The sequence below is a fragment of the Syngnathoides biaculeatus genome, chromosome 3 (assembly GCF_019802595.1).
Source record: "Syngnathoides biaculeatus isolate LvHL_M chromosome 3, ASM1980259v1, whole genome shotgun sequence".
NCBI classification, from domain to species: domain Eukaryota; kingdom Metazoa; phylum Chordata; class Actinopteri; order Syngnathiformes; family Syngnathidae; genus Syngnathoides; species Syngnathoides biaculeatus.
The window spans coordinates 7,577,772-7,602,545 of record NC_084642.1 but is presented as its reverse complement, the minus strand read 5'-3'; the positions used below and the strand labels follow the sequence as shown (position 1 = coordinate 7,602,545).

Sequence of the window (24,774 nt, the reverse complement as noted above, 5' to 3'; positions counted from 1 at the left end):
GTATAAGGCGCACCTTCAATGACTGGCCTATTTTCAAAACTTTTTTCATATATAAGGCACACCGGATTATAAGGCGCATAGAATAGATGCTACAGGAGAGGCTGGGGTTACGATATGCATCCTTTAGATGGGCTGTGCTAAAGGCTCAATATTTATCCATATATAAGGCGCACCAGATTATAAGGCGCACTGTCAGCTTTTGAGAAAATTAAAGGCTCTTAGGTGGGCCTGATAGTGCAGAAAATACAGTAAATATTCTCATATTCTCGTCTGTTGCGTCACCATTGTTGTTCAAATATTTGTTGATTGAAGAGTTGTAATTTCTATGAAGACCAGTTCTCAGTCTAGCAACAGCATCATTGCACATTTATGATGCTTACATGAAATCCAAATTCATGACGCACATGTTACCACCGAAGTTTACCAGGAATCTTAGGCAATGAAGTATTTTATCACAACTTATTGACCAAAATCAAAACTTGAATAAACTCCAAACATGTTAAGGCACACAAATTGACCGTGACAACATGCTGAAGTACTTTTATTTTCCCTGAACATTTGTGTAACAGGGAAAGCATTTAAATGGCATTCCCCCACCCCCCACCTCAGTGTTAAGACTGCAGTAACTACTAAGCTCATGTAAGTTCCAGCTTTGTGTTTTCCCAGTGGAGAAGTACTGACCAACCGGAGCTGGTGGGTGTTTGCCGTACGAATTGTGTGAAGAACCCTCAGCGCTGCCGTTTTCACTCCAACTGAGCACTTCAGGCTCCATGCAAATAAGCCCACATATAGACCTACTCTGTGTTTTCACCTCCACTCAACCCCACTCATTAATTTTCATTTTAAGAAGAGGCACCTCTCAAAGACCATGTTGCTTTTGTCATGGCAATGCTTCTAATAAAGATAGCCGCATAAGACAAGAGTTAAATATTGACACTATCTGAACGCATAATCGCGGTTCTTAATAAGATTGTGCTTAGCCGGCTTGCAGCCGTTCTCCTCGTAACACTTTGCTATGAATTTTGCATCCAACGGGATACAGGATAGTTAGAAAACATACAGTGTTCCAACCACAGCAGCCTTATTACGTAACCTAAAGCAACCACCAATTAAGTGGTAATAAAATATTTACACTACCAAACCAAGGACACCGGGGGTGAAAGCTACATAATATGAGCCTGAGGAAGCAGAATTCTGTGTCTCCTTTCTACCCGTTGTGTTTGCAAAAATATGGACCTCGAGCTCAAGCGACGCAAGCTGCTACAAAGCAATGAGCCTGGGGTCATTTGTAATTATGGCTTCCGGCCCACCACCCCCCCGGAGGGCTTTTTGGGTCACGCTAACCAGGCAACTATACAAAGTGGACAGACAAAATGGAGAAGTCTACGCTTGCGCATCCAGATAAGGACAATCCTTTTCATTTAGTTTTGCTGATTGGCCCAGGAACGTGCGTGTAGCAATGAATCTGCATTCATGTCCATGTGATGTTTGTTCGCCCAGACTAATTGTGTTTGGGTCATGTTCCTGCTCTGCATTTAATTCTCATTGACTGCATTAATCATTACAAGTGGTGTTTGCTTGTAGCTTAATCCTATACCCCTTCTTCCCCAAACTCAGCAGCTCCTTGAATTGCTATATTTTGGTCCTTCATTTTCCATGAAACAATTTTTTTTTTTTTTTTTTGCTGCCTTTAATTCCAGGCGGAAGTCTAGCTGAGTTTCGGTTGATTCTGGAAATATAAAAATGTTATGTTTTAGCAGAACTTTAGAAAAGCTCTTAACTGAGTGGCTTTATCATTTATGAGGTTGAGGTTCTCTTTGGGAGTGACCAGGCGTAGGATTACAATCAAATGATTGGATGAACATTTTTTTTATGGGGGGGTAGCTAGAAAAAGTTAGAGAGAGCAGACTGCTGCGCTTCGAACGGCGAGATAGTAAGTGTATTTGTGAGAAGCTGCATGAGGGTGGATCTGCCAGACAAGAGAGCGAGAGGAAGACCAAAAAGGTTGATAGAGGGAAGACATGAGGGCAGTGAAGGAGTTGAGGAGGAGGATGCGGGAAAAGGATGTCGAGCTGTGCCGAGTCCTAAAGGGAAGAGCTTGAACAAGTTTATCTGTAGTTTAGTATCTCGGACCGAACTGGACTAAAATACATGTACATTCACTCATTAAAGACAATATAAAGTTAAATCAGTTAGTTGTTTTTTTCATACATTGTACATGTTTGAATGTAATTGCTGAAAAGGAGCAAAAGACAGAACTACAGTTTATACCGTAATTCCCGGGCTACAGAGCGTACCTGGTTACAAGCCTCACCGAGTACATTTGTAAAGGAAATACCATTTTGTACATACATAGACTGCAGCTGTGTAAAAGCCGCAAGTGCCCACATTCAAACACGAGATATTTACAAAGAAAGACGGTACACAGAAAGACTTTAATGCTAGCGCAGCGCTAACGCTAATGCTTAACAGGGCTGGTTAAAATAAAACTTACCGGTAAATATCACTGAGACACGCCAGTAACACAGCAGCAATAGGCCAGTACATTGCTAACGTTAGCACAGCGCTAACGGGGCCGGTAAAAGTCATCTTCAGCACATATATTCCACCAGTCTCGTTCTTACTTTTTCCGCTCAAGTGCCCCCCCACCCCACCCCCCTGCGGCCGTTAGGAAAAAATGCACAAATTACCCGCATCGCCGCATAAACCGCAGGGTTGAAAGCGTGTGAAAAAAGTCGCGGCTTGTAGGCCAGACATTACGGTAGCAATCAGTTGTCCAGATATAGCGTGATGCAGTTTTTCACCATTTCAGTTTTCCTGATTTATTATTATTATTATTAACACTCACCCTCCCCACATTATATTTTCAACGGTGGTCATCTGGTGCAATTTTGACTCGTGTTAATTTGCAAGCTAGCTGCTGGCTGTCACCTCCTGTTGTGACGTGGAAAGCGGCGTGACAACCCGGTGGGATGCATTGCAGCCACTGTAGGCTTCAAGTGGATATATTTGCGCAGCTCAAACGTGGATTTGTCAGCATAAGAATGACGTTAGACAAAGGAGCATCGAATTTTACAGGTCGTAGTAACAGTATTTGATTGACAGTTGACAGGTCATCAGGGTGTGTAGTTCGTGTATTCAGCGGACACACCTGCAGCATTTGAGAGTGCGGACAATGGCTTGATTTTTGTTTTTATGTATTTTTTTTCCTAGATTTTGAAGCCTCCTTTTATAAATCTTTTTTTATAATCATTCAAATTTGGCATGGCTTTAAGCAACGGTCTTCTCTGTTGAGTGTCACATTTGGTTTTCACTTTACAGGTACTTTAAAGAGGCGCCAACATCCACAGTTCTTGACACGGACTTATTATTGTCATCACGAATCAGATGAAGGATTCGATGAGATTTGAAGCTTTGTATGCCTACAGGCTAGCGCAATTTGGGCTATTATCATTGCAAACATTCTCTTAAACAGGACCGGCAGCGCTTGCGGCCTTTTATCTGCGCTATTCATATTGTATTTTCTGGCCCAGACCCATAGCCACAAGAAAGGGAGCGTAGCATAAATGCATTATGGCTTATACTCATTTTCTTGTGAAAATACTTGACGTGTAGTCTTAAGTTTTCCATTTCTTTTCTTTTTTTTTTTTTTTTTGCTCATATTTCCACGTAATTCTCACTGGAGCTTTTAAAAGTTTTACTGAATATTACATCTTTTTTTTTTTTTTTTAGATGGCCCTGCCCAATATCAAACATTTATTGTGCTTGGCAAGAAGTATGCAAGCCGCATTATTAATTACCTCAGCAGTTCGTTCTCCTGAATTGAAGGATGTCTCTTCAGAAATGTTGCTAATAGAGCAAAGGATGCGGGCAAGTCCCGAGTTGTCCCATTCAGCTTCCAGATGGTATCTTACCAGTAGTCAGTTGTCTGCAAGACTTGTTTGGGTGCCCCCAGCTGGCTCCACCCTGGTTTTTTTTCCCCTCCTGCAGGCAGACACATTGTACTACAGTTTTGGCAAGCTCGCGCCAGCGATGATTTAATAAAAGCATCGGGAGGTTAAGCTGTTAATTAGCTACCTTCCCAGAAAGGCAACAGCTCCCTGACAATTTGCATTCTTTTGTTTTCTTTTTCATTTTTATTTAGGGGGTTGACATAATTTCCTGTCTGTTGTGTTGTCAGCGTGGCTGGTTACAAAAGCGGGACCCGGCTCATTAAGAAGTGGCAAAATGTGTTTATCTGGCTCCGATTACGAGTGCGCATTATGTATGTATAGCCATGCTTATCCAAATGTTCCTAATGAGCGAGACCCTGGATGGCGGCGCGAGGCTCCTGTGGGCATAGGCTCAGGCTCGTTATCACCACACAGGGGCATTGATCTCGACACCACATGGGTGCTTATCCTCCTCCCGGCCTCTCAAAGACACAGACTCGCACATGAATTATGGGGACACATTGATCGTGTGATTGAGAGCCATCTTTCAGAACCCTGGGTCATTATTGAGGGGGGGATTACCCAGTCCTTGTTCTGTACACTGTTTTTACTCACATCCCTGTCACTGCAAATATACACTACTCTTAATTTACCACAGATTTCGGCACCTTATATGTCCGTATATAGTGAATTTTAGTATCATTATTATTGCAAATCAATACTTTTAGTGTATCCCCATGTTGTGTGGTATTTTTATGCATGAACTACTTTTTTGTTTCCAATTCTCATCTGTGTGAGAAATGTTGCAAAACCACACCTCTTCTCTCAGTCTGCGGGGGCCGCGTAGGATTATGGCGCCTCAAGAATGCAAATCTGTATTTTTTTTTTTGAAGAAGAAGAAGAATGTCATGCGTGAAAATAGTTGGATAAATTTAATGGAGCTTGTTTCGTTAAAAATTGATCATTTTAAAGGACTTGAAACCTTGAAGGTGGATTTGCATGCAGTCATTTCTCCCGATTAAACTGCTGAGTCAACTCATGGTTTTTTTATTGCATGGCTCGACACCCTTTCCAAAGGTGTTTGGGAAGGAGATGTAGCTACACTCCAGCCAATTTTATCAATGGCAGTGTCATAAATTGGCATTTGTGTGTGTGTGTGTGTGTGTGTGTGTGTGTGTGTGTGTGTGTGTGTAATAAATAATTGAACATGATTGAACATGAAAGAGATAGCAAGGATGGATGACTTCAAATACTTGGGGTCAACAATCCAGAGTAATGGAGAGTGTGGTAAAGAAGTTAAGAAACGGGTCTAAGCGGGTTGGAACAGCTGGCGAAAGGTGTCTGGTGTGTTATGTGACAGAAGAGTGTCTGCTAGGATGAAGGGCAAAGTCTATAAAACAGCGGTGAGGCCGGCCATGATGTACGGATTAGAGATGGTGGCCCTGAAGAAACAACAGGAAGGTGGCAGAAATGAAGATGTTGAGGTTCTCGCTCGGAGTGAGCAGGTTGGATAGGATTAGAAATGAGCTCATAAGAGGGGCAGCCAAAGTTGCATGTTTTTGAGACAAGGTTAGAAAGAGCAGACTTCGATGTTTTGGACATGTCCAGAGGTGAGAGAGTGAGTATATTGGTAGAAGGGTGCTGAGGATGGAGGTACCAGGAGGTACCAGGCTTTCGGCTTGTCCCCTTATCCCCTTATCGGGACAAGCCAAAGGGAAAAGAAGAAGAAGAAAATGTGGTGTATGATAGCATTGTAAGATATAATATCAACTTGAACTATGCAGTGTTTGGTAACTCGAAGAAGAATTTTTTGATTTTCTGAAAACTACTGATTTTGGAGATCCGAGGAGTCTGCCCTAAAGCTACGACCTGCTCTAGATATGCTACACAAATGTATAAACACAAACTCACAACGTACGCGTGCACAACAAGAACATAAACAATCAGCATGGCCCCAAATTACTGCCTGCATTGATTGCCTTCATCCTACAATTATGTTGTCATTGTTTACTTTCCAGCGTCTTACGCATTCAAACAGAATTCAATACTTATTGCTTAATTTAATGTTAAAGCGAGGTTGAGTGGTGGGTCTGGAGCATGAGTAGCTGTTTTGTCTTTGTCTTTCAGCCCCCCCCCCTACCCCCACCTTTCCTTGCTACCTGTACATTGTTCCATTGCTTTGTGTTAAGGCCTCCTCTTCCAGGACACCTGAAGACATCCATCTTTGCCTCTCTGCCCACAGGTCCATTTTGGTTCCCTCCCTCCTCCCCAAAGACAAATATGCAGCTTTTTTTTTTTTTTAATTCTCTGGTGGTGATGGATCATGTCTAAGCAAGTAGAGGAAGCACTTTTTTTTTGTTTTTTTTTTTTGAAAGGGGACCAGTACTGGGTGGAGGGAAGACATGCATTAAGGCGAGGGTAAAGGAAGCGAAAGGACAAGAGTGACAATCAGATACAGGAGGCTTTCTGTTGCCACTTGAGCCCCGGAATACTCCTCCTTTCCGCCATAAGCTATCTTCGAGGCATGTTGCAGCTTGCAGGGCCTAATTCAAAGCAGCCACCACACTTGGAACCCGGCGGGGCCTCTGCGGTCGCGGGCTGTTGTTCGTATTGCTGGCAGACCCAGAATCCCGAGCCAACTCTGCTGTGCGCCGCTTCGCTAAATAACCTGCTTTCATTCCAGGGGAATCCCAGAGTCACAGTCGGCGTACAAATGCAATCATTGCGCGCCGCAGCCGTATTTTCACCCTGGAGCTTTTCTCTCCCGACATTCATCGTCACCATTAAAATAGATAAATAATCCTGATTTAGAACCCTCGGCAATTTGGCACCAGTTGTGCAAACGCTTTGTCTGATGTTTTCCACTTTTGGATGTAACAGGAAGCTACAAATACTACCCAGAGTCCGACAGTGAGACTTCAACCGCAGATTTTTAAATTTTTTTCAACCCAACGGGCAGATCTTATCCTTTCAGTGTAAAATAGATTTTCTACATGAGTAAACTCTAAGCATTACTGGCTGCCTTGGAATGAAGGGCGGTTGCAATGACACTGAGGCCTTGAGATACAAGTGACCTGAGTTGTTTTTGTTTTTTTTCATGATACAAGCCATAGTTTGAATTATTATTTGTTTTAACTTGAGAAAGAAAACTGGCAGCAGTGATTGCAACACAATTCAGTTTCCCAATAGCAGAACTTTGGCAAATAGTCGAAGAATTTAAAAAAACAAATGAAAAATAGAGGCTTCAGGCTGTTTAATGCCACAACCCAGTCATCAAGCTTAAATGCTAATATATTCAGAAGCACATTCATAAGCCTATGGTGAACTTATATTTGAAGAGAAATGGTGTAGCAACACATTTAGACATTCAATGTAGCAATAGTCACAGTCATGTCTTTTAGGGGGTGCTGAGAGAAGCTTTGAGATTTATACTCTGGTGTACATACTGATCTAAAAAGGGATAACTTTTAAAAAAAATCCACTTTATTTAGGTCATTACTTCTGCTTTTTATACGGCAATACAATATCACAGGTTGCTATTTTTCGCAGAAACCTTTTTTTTTTTGTGGGGGACTGGAACACATTAATGGCATTTCTGCTAATTTCAATGGGGAAAGATGATTTAAGATACAAGGTTCGAGTTACAAGCGTGATAATGGAATGGAATGTACTATGTTGTACTGCACACGTCAGTAATCTAACCACAATTCAAAAGATAAAAACTTGGAAGTTTTGGGACAAGCAGTTGCAAAGCAGAGCCTCTCTGGCTGGAGATTTGGCAGCTCCCTTAGAATTGATAGCTATTTAGCTCCCAGATAGCCATCTGTTTTAATGCATTAATTTTGTATTAACAGCACTGCCAAATGTAATGGTGGAAATTAGTGTATGAACTTAATGGCTTGTGGTTTTGTGTGCGTGCACAAGTCTGTCTGCGCCTGTGTGTTGATATATTGTTGTGCTTTTTTGTCCATACTTTTATTTGTGTCTGTTGTGCGTGCGCTGTATTATAAAGCTCCGTCGGGAGCCATTCTCTGGAATTACCGTCTCTCCGTCTCCCATCCACCCTTCCAGTAATACCCACCTCCATCTTGCGCGAGTCCGACTCTCTCAGCAACCACACAGTTTTGTGTTAAAGGTGCACTTTTACTTGCGCGTTTAAGTGGATGGAAATGCAGATGTATGCCGCGCTCTTAGGTGGGTGGTGAAACTGATACAGGCGTGCGGTGCCCACTCAAAGGGCAAGGGGGCACCGTGGAGTTGCGAGCGAGAGGATGGGGTGGTGCCCACACCGCCCCGTCCCTCTCTCACTTTACCTGAAAAAGCATAGAGCGACTGCCTCAGCCTCCACACAGAGACGGAAGGTCCTCGACGGGAAGGGCTTTGATAAACCGTCATGGACTTTTTTAGACTTTGAAAAACACTCGAGTAGAAATTGAAGCGCTGAAGAGCCCCTCGCGAGCGCGACAAATGAGAAAATATTCGCGCACATTAAAGGCTATTTAAAATCATCCAACCGACCTTGGATTTTAGAGGCCAGTCACGTAACATGCTCATTGGAATGTGTTTATATATATACATTTATATATGGAGTGGCCAGAAGTGCATAATGTACAACCCTCCCTTACCATACAGTTGTTACGAACAATTTAGCAAGTTTAGTAAGTTTTTGAGATACAAAAATGTTATCGTTCTTTAAAAAAAAAAAAAAAAAAAAAAAGCAAAGAAAAAGGAGAACATTTCATAGATTCAAGATGGGTCAGCTTTTTAGGTAATTTTACTGTTAATTTACCATCAGAGATGAATTATAAATAAATAAAAGTTTTAAAGTTTTGGTAGTGACTTAAATGTGGTCTTTTACTATTTCTACTACTTCTTCTGAACCGGCATTAAAAAAAAAAGTACATGAAGCGTTATATTTGGAAAGAAAACAGTAAACAAAATTTTAAGTTTTAAATTAGATGAAATTGTGTGCCAAAATTTGATTTTTTTTTTACACACTTCTGAAATAAGAATATTTCTTGAATGACATTTAATTACGGCGTGTTACTGTGGATAATTAATGATGTTGATGTATAAGAAGACACCGATGATGGTGGTGACATATCGCAATCATTAAGAGTGATTTTACAAGTGAGAAAATATCAATACAAACAATATTGAACATTTTATTGCTTTCACCCTCTGCGAGCATTTACATTTCTCCAACATTCTTGTCCAAATAGTCCCAATTTTCAACCAATCTTCACATTTCGTGGATTATTATTTCTCTTGGGTGTCATAAGAGTCCTAAAGTCTTGCTTTATTATCTTTTCACAACTTTTCGACAATTTGTTGTGATGGGTGATCTGACATTGACGACACCAAAATGTTTTTTTGTCTGTCATCGTTCAGACCAGACTCCAAACGATTAATGATAATGATACTAGCATACAGTTTGCACATATTTGCATTGAACGCGGTATTTGAGGCAGTCACGCACTTGTCCAATCCACGTAAGTGGCACAGCAAGCATCCAACCCAACCCGCACCACTATGCTGCACAGCGCCCTTCTGCGGGGGCCTCCATCGGGTGATTAGAAAAGCCCGGAGCCGTGCAGAACAACTCCTTGCAGCCTAACATGACTTTTTCATTAAGCTGGTAAATTCCTGCACTCCAGTTGGAGGTGATTTATCAACTAGGGGGCTTCATTGCAGATTCATAGGAAACAGACACGGTTCTGTCTGTCTTGTGCATTATGTTTGCGCGCACATGTGAAGGAGAGGCGGGGGTCGCTCACAAGTGGGTTTACTGTATGTGAACCGCAGCTGCACATTTTCTGCCGCGATACAATTTGTTTAACGTGAGGGTTATGCCGTACTGTCGCGAGGTCCCCCGGTTGATCTCCCGCCGTGTTGAGTGACTCCGAGGTGGCCTCGGCGGCCAGGGGTCACGCCCCCAGCAGAGATGGCGCAAGTGCTGCTTTACAGGTATGAGCGTTTGATGTCGTGGACGGAGCTACAGGCGCTGGAACAAGCCACTTATAGCGTTGCTGAGGCCACGGTCCTGGCCAGTCAGTCTAACCAGTGAATTATGACCGATTCTGGAGCAGGCGGTCTCAGGTTTACTCCTATATAAACCCCGGGCCTTTTATGGGAAACTATAAAACTCCCAGCATTTTTCCCCTACCTCCTGAGAGTAGCTTTGAAGTTTTAGTCAGGTGCTGTCATTTTTTTTTTTCTTCTTCTTCTCCAACTTCACGTAGATTTCTGGAGCTGTGAGTCATTTGTGGTAGAAATTTGTTTTAATTCAGGACATCTGCTCAAACTAAGAGCGGTTTGCATGATGGATTTGCTGTTATCTATTACCAAATCTCTCGGGTTTCTGCGCCTCACTTCCGATGCAATATTTGTGCATAGAAGAAAGAGGGCTGGGGTGGGGGGGTTCCTCATAATATCCACCAACACCTCTTCATGACATCATGGATAGCTTCAAATGAGGAGAGAAAGGAGAGCACGCAGAGACAGAGCTTTTTCCAATCACCTAATAACTATTACACTGCACTGTGGGGCTTACAAAAAAAAAAAAAAAAAGTCAAAAAAAAAAGCTTTTCTTTTTTCCTGGAAGTAATGTCTTAATACACTTTTTAGGTGTTAAACAGATGAATATGAAACCAAAGGCAATAAAATACAATAATTTGCGACGCCTCACGGCAATATTACCAGAAAGAAACAAACAGCGATGCGAGGCTGTCAAGGACGTTGAACATTATTCGATGGATTTTGATTTTTTTCCTTTGTTGCCTTTCGTTTTGTATGCAATCTGATTTGAATGGAATGTGATGAAAGTGCTGATGTGTGCGAGGCATCTAACGCAGTCTTCGGAGACTTTATATGAGGACGAGGGTGGAGATTGATGAGCTGGTAGAGAGATTCGAGCTTTATGGAGGATGTGGGAAGGGGGGGTGTTGGTATTACAGAGTAGACTAGGCGTAATTGTAACTTCTATCTTTACCGCTATTAAAGAAATGGGAAAAAATAGTGGCCTGTTTTTTGTTCGCAGATGACATTGTGATCTGCAGTGAAAGCAGGGAGCAGGCGGAGGAACAATTAGAAAGATGGAGGTACGCACCGGAAAGGAGAGGAAGGAAGATTATCCAGAGGAAAACAGAATATATGTGGGTGAATGAGAGGGGCGGAGGAGGAAGAGTGAAGCACCAGGGAGAAGAGATAGCGAGGGTGGACGACTTCAAATACTTGGGGTCAACAATACAGAGGATGAAGGGCAAAGTTTGTAAAGTTTATAAAGCAGTGGTGAGGCCGGCCATGATGTACGGATTAAAGAGGGGGGCTCAGAAGAGACAACAGGAAGCAGAAGTTCAGGTAGCAGAAATGACGATGCTGAGGTTTCTCGCTTGGTGTGAACAGGCCGGATAGGATTAGAAATGAGCTCATTAGAGGGACAGCTAAAGTTGGATGTTTTGGAGACAAGGTTCGAGAGAGCAGACTTGGATGGTTTGGACATGTCCAGGGGCGAGAGAGTGAGTATGTTGGTAGAAGGGTGCAGAGGATGGAGCTGCGCGAGGAAGACCAAAGAAAAGGTTGATGGATGTTGTGAGGGAGGACATGAAGACATTGGGTGTTAGAGAGGAAGATGCACGAGATAGGCTTAGATGGAAAAATACCCCTAACCCCTAACGGGACAAGCCGAAAGAAAACGAAGAAGAAGAAAAAATAGTGACCTGTATAATTTATTTAAATGGGGTAAATACATACAAATTCTCTCCCTCTGTTCTTCTTAATTTACTCGTGTCAACCTCTGTAATGGTTCAGCACAATAATAAACATATTGTCCAGTTACTAACTCGGTAAAAGTGGAGCATTGTTTTACAAAGAAACTTTGACTTCAAGTTCAATTTTGTCCAACCAGTCTCCTAACTCTCCACTGAAGCGGATCATAAGATGTATGGATGTATCGATGGAATTAAGCCAAAAGTCGCTAACATTGTTGTACATTTGTGACGATATGCTTAACATATTAGTGTGATACAATATTAAGATCGATAAAATATACTGTATCTTCCTGTCAACCCGGAACAAATGGAAAACGTCTGCTGATTGGCATTGATTGCGGTCACATCAAACGCCCAGCTGGAGTCCCGGCAGGATGATGTCGGGGTGGCGTGAGTGGACCATGCAGAGCGAGGGAGGGGCCTTTAAGAGTCAGCCGGTGCCATCCTTTAGGATAATGGTCAATAACGGCCTTGCACACGGCAGGTCCGATCTTGCATCATTGATTGAGCAATACAGGAGGTAATTAGACTTGAGGCTCTGGTGTGACAAGACTTTGTGGCAGCATGTCGTCATTCGGGTTGGATTTCGATACTGCCGGCGGAGGGCTGAAGGCTAGCACGAGGGTCTCTGTTTAGCCAGGGAGGAAGCGACGGGGTTGACAGGTCAATACCGATGCTGATTTATTGTCCTCAGACGGTCGCGGTCCTGTTGCGGAATGTTCCGGTCGCCCTCCCGCCTCTCGGGGCCCGCGTGCCGCGCTCCGTGATGAAGCTGGGATTTAACTCGCCGTGATCAATATTTAGTATCCCGAGCGTGAAACAGGCAGATGTTTGGAGTTTCCTTTTCAGAGGCGGGAGGCTTGTGTTGAGTGAAGGGAATCAATGTTCTTTTGCCTCCGCCGGGCCCCCGAGCTGCCAAGCTCGCGGCTTCTGAAGAGCGGCTGATGCCATCGCTTGTCCGCCTTTGCACTCGGGAGATTTGCGTGCCCCCCACCCGCCTCGGGCCTCTCCTGTCCTGTTAGCACGCTGATACAAGCACTCGATGCAGGCAAAGTGCACAGTCCAAACAGTTGTTCTGAAGTGGAAGAGGTCTGGATGTTAAACAACACGACTGTGATTGGGAATTGATTTGTTCATTTGCCGGCTGTGTGAGCGAAAGTGCCATCCACGAGAACTGCTTTCTCACTCTTTTTCCTCTCCTCTGTCTCTGTCTCTCTCCGTTCCCTCCCACAGCATCTGCAGCAGCACGAAAACGCGGTGGAGGGTGATGCCTGCTACTACCACTGCGTGCTGTGCAACTACTCCACCAAGGCCAAGCTCAACCTGATCCAGCATGTGCGCTCCATGAAGCACCAGCGCAGCGAGAGCCTCAGGAAGCTGCAGCGCCTGCAGAAGGGCCTGCCCGAGGACGACGAAGACCTCAGCTCCATCTTCACCATTCGCAAATGTCCCTCCTCAGATACAGGTCAGACCTCTTCTCCTGTTGCTCTACGTTTTACATTTTTAACCACTGAGGGGAGGTCGGACAACACTGATGTTGGGTCAGCCTTGCGACGTGTGCTCGAGTTCTCGCCGAAATTGTTTGATGGGGTTGAGGTCAGGGCTCTCAGGTGATTACACACCAGTCTAATTCAAGCATTCGTTTGTGGACTTTGCATTATGCTGAGGAAACGGGAAAATGCCATCCCGAAATGGTAAGCTCAAAGTTGCAAGCATGAAATTGGATTTGGGCTCAGCTGCCATTGTCCATAATAATACATGTGCTTAAGTCACCGTATTTACACTCCAAAAAAAAAAAAAGATTATATTGAACTTGGGCAGGAACATGAATCCAAAGGATGACATTTTCTTTATGACAATACATCCATCCATCCACCCATTTTCTGTACTGCTTATCCTTACTAGTATCTAGGGCATCCTGGAGTCGATCCCAGCTTTGTGCCAAAGGCGGGGTACACCCCCAACTGATGGTCAGCCAATCACAGGGCACGTAGAGACGGACAACAGTCGCGTTCAAATTCACACCTACGGGCAATTAGAGTCTTCAATGAACCTACCATGCATGTTTTTGGGATGTCGGAGGAAAGTGTAGATAACACAGGGGGGTCTGGGATTTGAATCGCGGTCCTCAAAGCTGTGAGGTGGATGTGCTAACCAGTTGTCCACCGTGCCACCTGTAACATCCATCCATTTTCTTTGCCGCTTATCCTCACGAGGGTCGCGGGGAGTGCTGGAGCCTATCCCAGCTGTCAACGGGCAGGAGGCGGGGTACACCCTGAACTGGTTGCCAGCCGAGACAAACAGCCACACTCACAATCACACCTCGGGGCAATTTAGAGTGTCCAATTAATCTTGCATGCCTTTGGGGTGTGGGAGGAAACCGGAGTACCCAGAGAAAACCCACGCAGGTACAGGGAGAACATGCAAACTCCATACAGGCGAGACCGGGATCGAACCCTGGGTTCTCAGAACTGTGAGGCCAACGCTTTACCAGCTGCTCCACAGTGCCGCCTCACCTGTAACAATACACTAAAGTTTAAATTGTTTTAAAAAATGACAAAGTATGTATTGCAGCTTTAAATTGATGAAAAAAAAATCAATCTCAAACACTGTGGGCGTGTCCCCCGAATGTAGTAAAGCCACGTTCAAGCCAACTGTCAACCGCCGATCAAATGCCACTTCCAGGGCCTGGAAAAATGGATGCTACACCATCAAGCATCTTTCTTATGCCTACGCATAATTACATGCTTGAGCTGTGAAAATACATCCACTAAAAGCCTTTCGGGTGGTCAGAATATATTCCACCGGGTTGTCGCGAGCATTGACGTCAAAGAAGGGAAGGGCGCAAAGTCGAGAAGCAGCTCCAGCAAGGAGGGAGAAGGCCATCAGTAGACAAAACACGCGTGCGAGCCTAAAACAAAGTGCCCAGACTGCTCATTTATTATGGACTGATTAGGATGAGCGAACGGTGGTCAATTAACACGCTTTCTTAGCAGAGATTTGGTTTTCTAATCACTTTAACTCGGGTGGCCTCACAAAGGGGTCTCTATTGTGCGTCCCGGCAAGAGGGAGCCATTACATCCCTCTCACACATACTCGCTGTCTGTGTTACGGGAGGAAAAAAAAAAGGCCAGACTGTGAAGACGCTTTGTTCCACGGAGGCAAGGATAATGAAGCCAGCGGCCGGGAAATTGCGCAAAAGGCAGTCACAGATCTGAAGCAAATCATTAGAGAACATATTTAGCTGAGCAATTAGGGACAATTAAGCTTTCTGCTCACTGCACTCCAAATATGTTAATGACTACAGTACAGTGGACAAGCGAACATGGAAAAAGCAAGAGGAAAGGCTATTTAGGTTAAAAGGGTTGGGAATGTACTTTTCCTCTCTTGTCTAGATGAGAGTAGAGGCACGAGTTCTATTGGGTTTTTCTTTCTCGGCGGATGCGCTTATCAATCTTTTTATGGAGCCCTTCGGTTGGGGCCTTCTGGGGATGGTATCACACATAAACACAACTGCCTGCAGGTCTCTTCTGTGGAGTCACTTTACTTGTAGTCTCAGACTGTGCATACGCACCAATGATGAAGGATCAGCTTTCGGAAAAATGTTAAACATACAGTTTTTGCCCAAGGCACAACATATTGAAAGCACATTAGGATATGGAAACCGCAATGACCATGAGTGAAACTGGGGATTTGTTCTAAATGTCCTAAATAACTGTGAAATGGGCACTAATCTGACGTTCATATACTCTTGAATCTTCTTTTATTTAACAGTTGAAAGCCGAAAATCACTGCCCACTTTGACATTACGCGTCGGCAGCTAAGTTAATATCGAACCACTTTTTCTACACCTGAACCACCTCAGGTTACACATCTTCGGTGACAGACACCCAGGAATCTTTTTTGTGTGCTGTGGACACTCCAGTTGAAACACTTTGAGGAAGTGACATTTTCCTTACCTCCGCCTCAGACACGACAACTTCATTTTGAAATGTCTCTTTTTTCCCCATTTTTTTTCCACAACTTTATACCTCCTGACTGATCTCGTTTTTGACCCATCAAATGGGTTTCTACTTATAAGAAAATTGGAATGTAGTTTAAGCAGATTGTACATCGCCGGCCAGAGCCCGAGACTTGGCCGGTGCGCTCGTGTCACAATTCCGACGGTGATTTTGTTTGTAAACTTGAACTAGAGCCACGAGAGAGAACATTTCCAAGCAATCATTACAGACTGAGGCCCATTGATACTGATATCTCCAAAATGGGTTGGCTGTTGCAATGCATTCACCAAAGTGCAAATACATTTTGCCAAGTAGCTAAAACTAATGTTGTCTTAAAATTACGCCATCCCAGTGTTCCATTGTACGTGACCTTTTCGCTAGTCAATTGGCTTGACACCAAAAGGGAGTTTCTCCACCACAGGGACTTTTATTTCATTTTAGTATGCCTTGAAGGTTTGGCGTGTGCTTAACTATATTCTGATGATCTAACCCACCCACAGTAAGGCCTCCTTCACTAAATATCCTCTGCATTGGTCCGTACTTTTGATGAAAAACTGATGTTTCTGGCTCCGCGCTTATTAATAGTCCGCGCTCATAAATCGACTTTTCCGACAGACTCCACCGCAGTGTCAACTGAAAGAGCGGCGCAACTGTTGCTGTGCTCTGTCTTGCTCTGCATTGGCGGGATCGGGATTCGTGTTGCAATCGTTGCAGCGAAGCCATTACAGCAAATTGTAAGGTTCTACTGTGGTGAAAAACACAGTTGGTTTAAATGTCCGTCCCTGTAAACTTTCATTCCACTTGGCAACTTCCCGCAGTGTAATATCTCTCCTATAAACTGCCCCAGACCTCCTCTTAGCTCCACCCCCTCACACGGCTGAACCTTTTATTCCCTCTTAGTGTAATATTTAATTTCCTCTCCATTAGTACTTCTGCGACACATGGCTCTCTTTTGTGGTCGACGCGTACTTGCTAAGTGGTGGAACATTGCCTGGCTTGTTAAAACAAAGTTGCCCCTGGAATTGTGGGTCACCTACACAGTAATTCCATGGCCTGCTGCTGTTTTGCGATTCTGAGAGCGGTTTGGGTGTTAGTTGCTGTTTAGTTTCTCTGTCTCTCCCCCTCCGCCCTCCTCAAAAAACGCCCAACATTAGACAATGGAGAAAGAGAACCGCCAATTAGATGCGGTCGTCATCTGATACATTTCTGTGACATTTTCATGAGTAATAGATTGAAATGAGATGGGCCCATGTGCAGCCTTGTGTGTGTTTTACATCCACCCACTTTGCATATTAATGCTCCCAACAAGGGTGCAGGAAATGCAGGCTCCGGGGATTTAGTGTCAGATATTCCCTCCACGCTGGATGTCTGCGGAGTGCAATTGCAGCAGAAATGAGCTTCTTTCCAATTAAACTTACGCAGGAATAAAGGCTTACATTGTTTTAACTCTTACTCATACTGACAATGTGCTGCTGAGGCAAGTTGCTCGCTGGCCCCGCCTCCATTTGTCTTCTTTAACCCTTTATCTTGGGGTGAAACAAAGGAGGCCTCAGTGGGAGCCCGGCTACACAGCTGCCCTTTGTGCAGAGACGCCTGACGAAAAGCCTTTTTTTTTTTTTTTTTACGACATCTACTGCACACATTGGGCCAGAATACGCCATTAGCAGAAATGTACTTAGTCTGCATTTAATTAGCTATAGCCAAAGACCAGCTCCTTTCAAAAGTTCACTTTTTTTCCTGCATTTTTATGTAATGGCCATTCACAGGGCTCTAATTGTGCTGCATCGTTCCTAACTATTTGTACAATTTCATTCATGTAGTTATCATTCATATTTAGTTGGTTAGAACATAGCTAGGAAAATGACTCTCTCTCTCTCTCTCTCTTTCTACGTTTTTACTCTTACCGGATACAACATTAGGTCCACCTGATCAATCACGTGTAGAACTTTGTGTCATATTGAGTGCTTTTTCTACTTGTGGTAATCATTTACGAGGGCTACACAAGAGGGCCAAAATATTTTAATACATTAACCCGCACTGTGATGAAGTAAAGTTCAACACAACTCCCGCCAATGGAAGCCAATATTATAGAGGGTATTTCAAGATAGCTGTTGTGTTGGATCTCATTATACACGGTTGTCAAATTCAAAGCTGCAGGGTCAGATCTGGCAAGCCAAATCCTGAAATATGGCCCAATAAATCATATAAAAGATGCCTACTTCATGGTTGTTGCAAAGTTGTTCGTATTTTTTTTTTTATTTTGGCAGGAAATATGTACCACATTTCCATTTTACATCATTTTAACTGATTTTGCAAGCATTTATTTTCGCCACATTCCTTCTTAACCTTCTTATGTTGCACGTGAAATTGACCTGCTTTAAAGTTCAAAACCTAAGGGAAAAAATTGTGTATTTTCTATAACTGTGGTTTTTGGAAAATTCCAGAATTAATGTAATTGTACAATATTGGTTTTAAAAAATTGCATAATTTAGTCTGCACCACATCTGGATCAGTATATTTTGAGACATGTTCTATTTTATTCTATATTTGATTTCATTATTCAAAACATTTTGGAAACTGTTTTGGGTGTGTCCAATTCATAACGGTGCTCCGAGGGGAAACCGTAGCCGTGATGTGGCCCAGGATGAAAATGAGCCCCCCCCCCCCATGCATGCAAAAATGAAGTTGTACCGAATAATAACCTAATAGTGAGTGGATACTGTAGCTATATAAATATGATGAATGACATTTTGATAGCGGGTGGCATATAACATGGTGGGAAACAAGTTTGTGTGGGGGAGCTCTTGTGACGCTTTAGCTTAACACGACCCTGCAGCTCAATGACACTTTGAGGTTCCCTGCGTTTTAGCATTTAATCAACTTAGGTTTTTTTTTCTCTCCCCCTTTAAACTGTGAACACAATGAACTCATTCTCTTAAAAAGGGCAAAGTAAACGGCGGTGATGGATGCCCTGCTGCAACATCTTTTTTTTTTTTTTGGGGGGGGGGTGGATTCAGAGAACATTTTATCAGGCTAAAATATATTTCAGTGGTGACATCCAGCATGTGTACGTGTATGTGTTCATACATGTGTGTATAGAGGAAGCGAAGATGGAGAACAAACGTGGCTGACAGTGGATTAGCTCCTGCTGTAAATCTGCCACAGTCACAGATGGCAGGCTCTTGATCTCTGGGCTGTGACGGCTTGGCTCTCAGCACGGGAGGAAATCCCTGCCTGTGTGTGCTGAGGAGGCCGGGGAGGAGAAGGTTGGAGCTCCGCTACGCGAGCTGCCGAGAGTCATTGTTAGCCGAGTGTGCGGACACGGAAGCCTGGGGTCTTCAAGGGCAAAGACTGGTCTGGCGAGGGCTTATTATACCGTGACCCTGCGGTGGTTCCGACCAGCACACCAGCGGAGCTTGTAAGTGCAGTCTAAACCTCCAGTTTGGATCAGTGTTACTTTAAATGACCAGTTGGAGAAACTGGCCAGTTGAGCCGTGTGCATTATTTAATGGAAATGAGATGAAAGGATGCATACAAATGACTGCATAATAGTGGTATCCAAAATGAGATCCATTACTTGTTTCACTAAAAGGGGTGCACTCTCAGGGTCACACACCTAATAGCGAGGCCTGTCCTGACAACAGATGCATTTCTCCTAGACCCCCCCCCCCCTCCGCCCCCTTTGTCTCATGCATAATTCTTGAGACATTCAAAAAGCTGCAAAGTACCCAGTGACAAAGAATACATTCACTAATCAACCAAATGCAGGAAAGTCACTCGCAGCTCACGCGCTTTCAGTCGGATGTGCCCACAAATGTCAATTCATTGGACTGTGAATTGTTTCTTTTGTCTTCTCGTCCTATCACACAATATGTATCCCTGCCCACTATTAGCGTGATAGTTGAATTTCCTGTCCATGTCCAGTAGCCAGGCCAAAGCTCGAACAGCCAGGTAATATTAGACTTGAGCCGGTCCACGCTGCGATGGCGTGCAAAGGGTCATACTCGTGCTTTTTCTAAGCACAGACAAGAGCAAAACAGACAGTAAGTAGCCTTTTCTGGAATGTCCTCTTAAATTCATGCCTGTTTAAATGAAAAGTAAACCTTTCAGAAACAGGATATTGTAGCCCCTAACCACCAGAATCCTGGCCATGCCACATTATGACCAATCTGAAAGTGTGTTACATAGTCAGGCAGTGGTGCAATGCGCTTCTAATAAAGGCGGGTTATTGCCCCGGTGATGCAGAGTGGATATGAGGATGAAGGCTGTGCAGGCTGGGATGAATCCGGGCCCCAGAGGGGCCTGCAGCTCAGTCAGACCTCCGTCAGCCGCCTGCCTCCTAATCCCTGTCCGAAGGGCATCGAAATGGCGTAGGAAATTGTTTGCTGTCCACAGAACGTGCCAGGAAATTCATGAATACCCTTTTACTTTGCTGTTTGGGAATATGACCAAGTACACAATGTTTATTAAACAGCCAAAATAATGGCTTCAAAGATTTACAGCATCTTAAGCAATTGGATGACCCTCCTGCATCTCCCAATGCAATCGCCTTTTGCTCCCCATAGCAACTGCTGTGGTACGAATACTATCCTGTGACCTAAATTAACCTTCTGTTATAACTAAGTTTGCGCTGTCTGAAATACGGATGACTTACGCTCATAGAAAAACGTCAAAGGAAGCACATTGAGTATTATTTCTCACTTTTACCAGTCAGGAGATGAGTGAAAATATTTACCGTTCGTAATGACGCTAGTAAGGTGCATAGCACAGGGCCTGAATGTAGTAGTACTCACTATTACTTTAGTCAGTCACCATTTAAAGTTCTGTATACCACATTGTAAATACAAGCAATATCGAATCCTTCAAAGTGGCGTACTAGCACACTGTACACACGGTGTCCGATTGGGGTATGTAAGGCTACGAGGGGCTGTGCCTGTCATCAAGCTCATTTTCGGAGGAGCCTGGCAGCACATTATAATATAGGTTTCCCTGGCTCATCATGTCTAGACCAGACGCTTTTTGAAAGCTGATCCAAGAGATAGACAGTCCATCAGGAGACAGTCATCTCATTTGTTCTTACGTGTTAATGAGTTCTATTTTCGGGCGCAGACGCCTGGCTGCTGGATATCAGCGCAGAGGTGGCGGCGGTCGGTATGACTTGCCGGATTGTAGGCTCTTGAGGAGAAAGAAGTAACGGAAGGAGCCCTGCCGCCCCGCGTGCCGCTCGCACGGAGTGACCACAAGCCCCAGAGGGGCTGTCACTCAGGAATCCAAGATGGAAGTCAGTGGTTCGGCAAAGACGGAGACGGCAGAAGAGCGAACAGATTAGATGACAAAGACATCTGGGTTTTTCGATAGCCTGAATTACTGCCGCGGCCGTGTCAGTTGAATATAAGTACATGCAGTGAAGTTAAAAGTGGGAAAATTACAACAGTACCGTAGAGCCACTGGCATTTACACTGTCAGAACTCGAAAATGGGACTTGCTAATGCTTTGTACCGTTTTGGGGGGGGGACAAATGGGTAGTTCTAAGGACTAAATTGTTCTGTTGTAAAAGCATCCTGAAACTCAAATGTTTCAAGACTACAAGAGCAGTACATTAGAGTTTACCGCCCCGGTGACAAGCCGCTTCCCCTCAAAAGTACAATCATGTACTTTAGTTTCTGAAAGTGTACTAACATTGTTGCGTTATCGAGTGAACAGCGGTCCACACGGTCTCAATTTGGCCATAGGCACCACGAGAGAAGAAGTACGGCTCGAGTTTGGGAACTATCGAGTTTAGGCTAGGAAAGTTTTATTTAGGCATTTTTAATAAGGCCGTTTGTGCTCCCCAAGAGATGTGTCGGATCAAAGGCCGTGATCTGTACTATGGATGAGCTTACCCTTGGGCCCAGAGGAGACGACTGGCCTCGCTGACAGCCAAACAAAGCCAGAGAGTGAAGGATGCCCTGCGCTGCAGCATCTTGCCCTCACACTTCCAAGGCCCGTGTAGAATGAAGCCAGATGAAACAAAGACTTATGTGAAAGCACAGACGTTGTGATTCATTATCCGCTCTGACACATGAGCTTGCGCAGCCCGTATAAGTGTAAAACATCCCTACAGCCAAACAGCATGGACTCCATCATGGTTGTTGTACACACGCACACTTGCACGCACACACGTCCTTGTTTCGCATTAGCAAAATGAGTCCTCTCCAGCATCTCGACTATATCAAATAAAAGCAGCTGGGCAGATGGCAGCGATGGGAGAGGTGCAGAAATAATTCAGTGGAGAAGCTCTCTCACCTTCACCTGTGGGCGTGAGCACCAGTCATTGATTCGCGCCGTGGCCGACAACACGGCACCTGAGGAGGGAGGAGGAGGAGGATGCGTGAAGAGAAATGGTTGCGTTTTGTTTAAAAAAAAAAAAGGAAAAAAAATCCCAAAAAGGAGTGGGAGGCAAGTTCTGGTGCACGTCAGGTCAGCGATGGTGGGGGACGACATTCGAGGATTACCTCCAGGATTCAAACGCCCTCACCTTCAAGCCCATGTTAATTCTGCCGGCCAATTATTAGCATTAGCATTTGATAACATAAAACGGAATTTTGTATTTGGAGAGGAAAATTGTCCATGTGTGTCTTAAATTACACACATTTTTTACTTGCTCAAATTCAGACTAAAGTTTTGCCATATCGTCAATCCCTTTCACTCTCTACTTTTGTGCATTAATTATATTAGCTCAAACTTTAGCGTGTGAGCAGCTTTCAGGCGACAAAATAATCCACAAAAACAATTTTGCAGTTCAAATTTGGGGGAAATGTTCGGGACCAGTGGAAGAAAGTCATCCGGAAGCGTTCCGATGAATAATCCACTGTTTAGGAAGCAAGCAAAGGTCAATTTTCATGCTACTTGCTCAGTAAGCAAACAACAGAGCGCATCGATTAAGTTCAGCTGCAGTGCCCTGGCGAGAGGGAAGGGCTTGCAATTTCTCTTCGCCCATTGGAGTTAGTTGACTCCAAGAGTGATAGATGCAATGTTAGAGGAAATATCGCTCTGTGTATATACAGTACATGTATCCTCCACTATTTTCCACTGAGGATTGTCACTTATACTTTGTGCACATTGCAGCGTTGCAATGATATGTGTAACTCTGGAAATGAGCATGCTGGTGATTCTCCAGCAACATAAGGCAATGAATTATTCAGTTTATAAATAGGAAATAAAAATGTTTTACCCATTGATGTACTGAGTGGAGTGTTTACATGCGTTAAAATGCTTAGCAACTGCATGTTAATTTGATGCAACATTTTTTTCCCCACCTCTAATTACATCAAACTGACTAAAACATCCTTTACTTTTATTTATGGCTGTAAACAGTGGAGAGGGCGAGACAGTTGACTGAGCGCATATTTTGACGGGTGGAAAATATGGTATTTGTGAAGTTCTGGTAAATTTCTTCAAATATTTTGTTCGCCTTTAATCACTACGGAGTAAAAAAAAAAACAAAAGTTCATTTGTTCGACTTTCACTGGATTGTTTTCATGTTCATCTCCCGCACAAAAAGCGCGACGCCTGAAGCGTTATCTGTGCCTGATGTGTGCAGGTATACTGGAAATGAGAACCTGGCGTGTATATGTTAAATATTTCAAGCACTTGGGAAAGTGAGATGGGGCGCATGTTGGTGCGTGAGGCGTACAACGGAGAACAGAGTGCGTGTGTTGGCGTCGGTGTCACCGTCAGTCCGACGGGTTAATGTTCTGGGGCTAGATTTAACGTGGTGTGGGGGCCGAAATTAGGAAAAATGGGCCGTTTTTTGTCATGTAAAACGGTGCAAAAGAATGTAATTGGCTAAGGAAGCACAGAACGGCAACGGGGTCTTTGTTTAAGGGCCCTCTGCAGTCACTTTGCTGGATCCATTGTGCGACGGCCACAATAGCATTAGTTTTTGCCCTTCTTTTCTTGGGCTCTCTGCAGTCAGCTCATATCCGTTCCAGTCCGTCTCTTTGCTTCACTTCCACGCTCCGCCAGTGCTGGGGAAGGGGCTAAAAAACATGCCCCCCCCCCCTCCCCCATCACGATCACCTCCATCGCCACACTGGTGTACCTCAACACCCATGTGAGGAATTTGTTTCCTTTGCAGGGCCCAAATTTAGATAAATAAAAGTCACGGAGCACTACGACACAAATCACCAAATGTGTTCAAATGAACACAAATTCAGTACAGCGAGTATTCATCAAAAAGCCCTTGTGCACCTGCTAGACGACGAATAAAACTGTCGGTCACCCAAAAAAAAGCAAAAGCTAGACTACTACATTTTCCTCTGTTTTTGCAAGAAAACAACAATAGCTTGTTTTTCTGACTCACTTGTTGAATGATGAGTCTGCTTTATGTTCCACAAAGTCACGAAAAAGTAAGTTAATGGGTTCTTAGTAGACAACAGTACCCGTGTTCAACGCTCCCTCTAATTTTTGTCGTGTCTGAGCAAACACGCCAACCCCTTGAGCGCCCCCTTTGACCACTGTGCGCAACATCAGGCGTATGCACTGTGGTCAGATCGGTGTCATCCATTGATGTCACATGCCTCATTAAAAGATTCAGATTACAGCATTTACATTACCATCAGAAAATTTTCAACAATTTTATTTGTGTTTTTGCAAACTTGCAGTGAAAATGTCAACAAACAAAAAAATACATTGCTAACCAAACCATGCCAACTATGAATTGTAAATTTGAAATGTCACCTCCAACTTTGTTTCATTTATTTATTTTTAACCCACAATGATATCCTCGTCTGTTTCTGAATTATTGCTTGCAGAATATCTTTACCAATGCATGTTGAAAGCTGAATGATGCTTCCAAACACGATAAAGGTTCATATTTTGAGGTCTGCTATTTTTAAAATACAGAATTAGCTTTATGTGCACTGTATTGTCTGTGCTTTCATCCTCGATCAGGCTTTATACACCATCTCATCCTGTACTTTGGCTTCAGACCAGACCTTTTTTACTCAAAAAAGAGAAAAGCTCATCCAGTTTCACCACTTTTTCGTCATTATTATTATAATTATTATTATTCACATACTCGGACATTCA

The 24,774-nt window shown here is 43.8% G+C and overlaps 1 protein-coding gene across 9 annotated transcripts in view; it reads left to right on the top strand.

The window, feature by feature from the left end:
• zfhx3b (zinc finger homeobox 3b) overlaps positions 1 to 24,774 on the top strand; it is a 418,235-nt gene that overhangs the window by 333,522 nt on the left and 59,939 nt on the right. For all 9 annotated transcript variants that reach the window (XM_061813996.1, XM_061813993.1, XM_061813994.1 and 6 more), the window contains one exon: positions 12,935 to 13,166. In XM_061813996.1, coding sequence (XP_061669980.1) covers positions 12,935 to 13,166 — 232 coding nt within the window. The remainder of the gene's footprint in view (positions 1 to 12,934; positions 13,167 to 24,774) is intronic.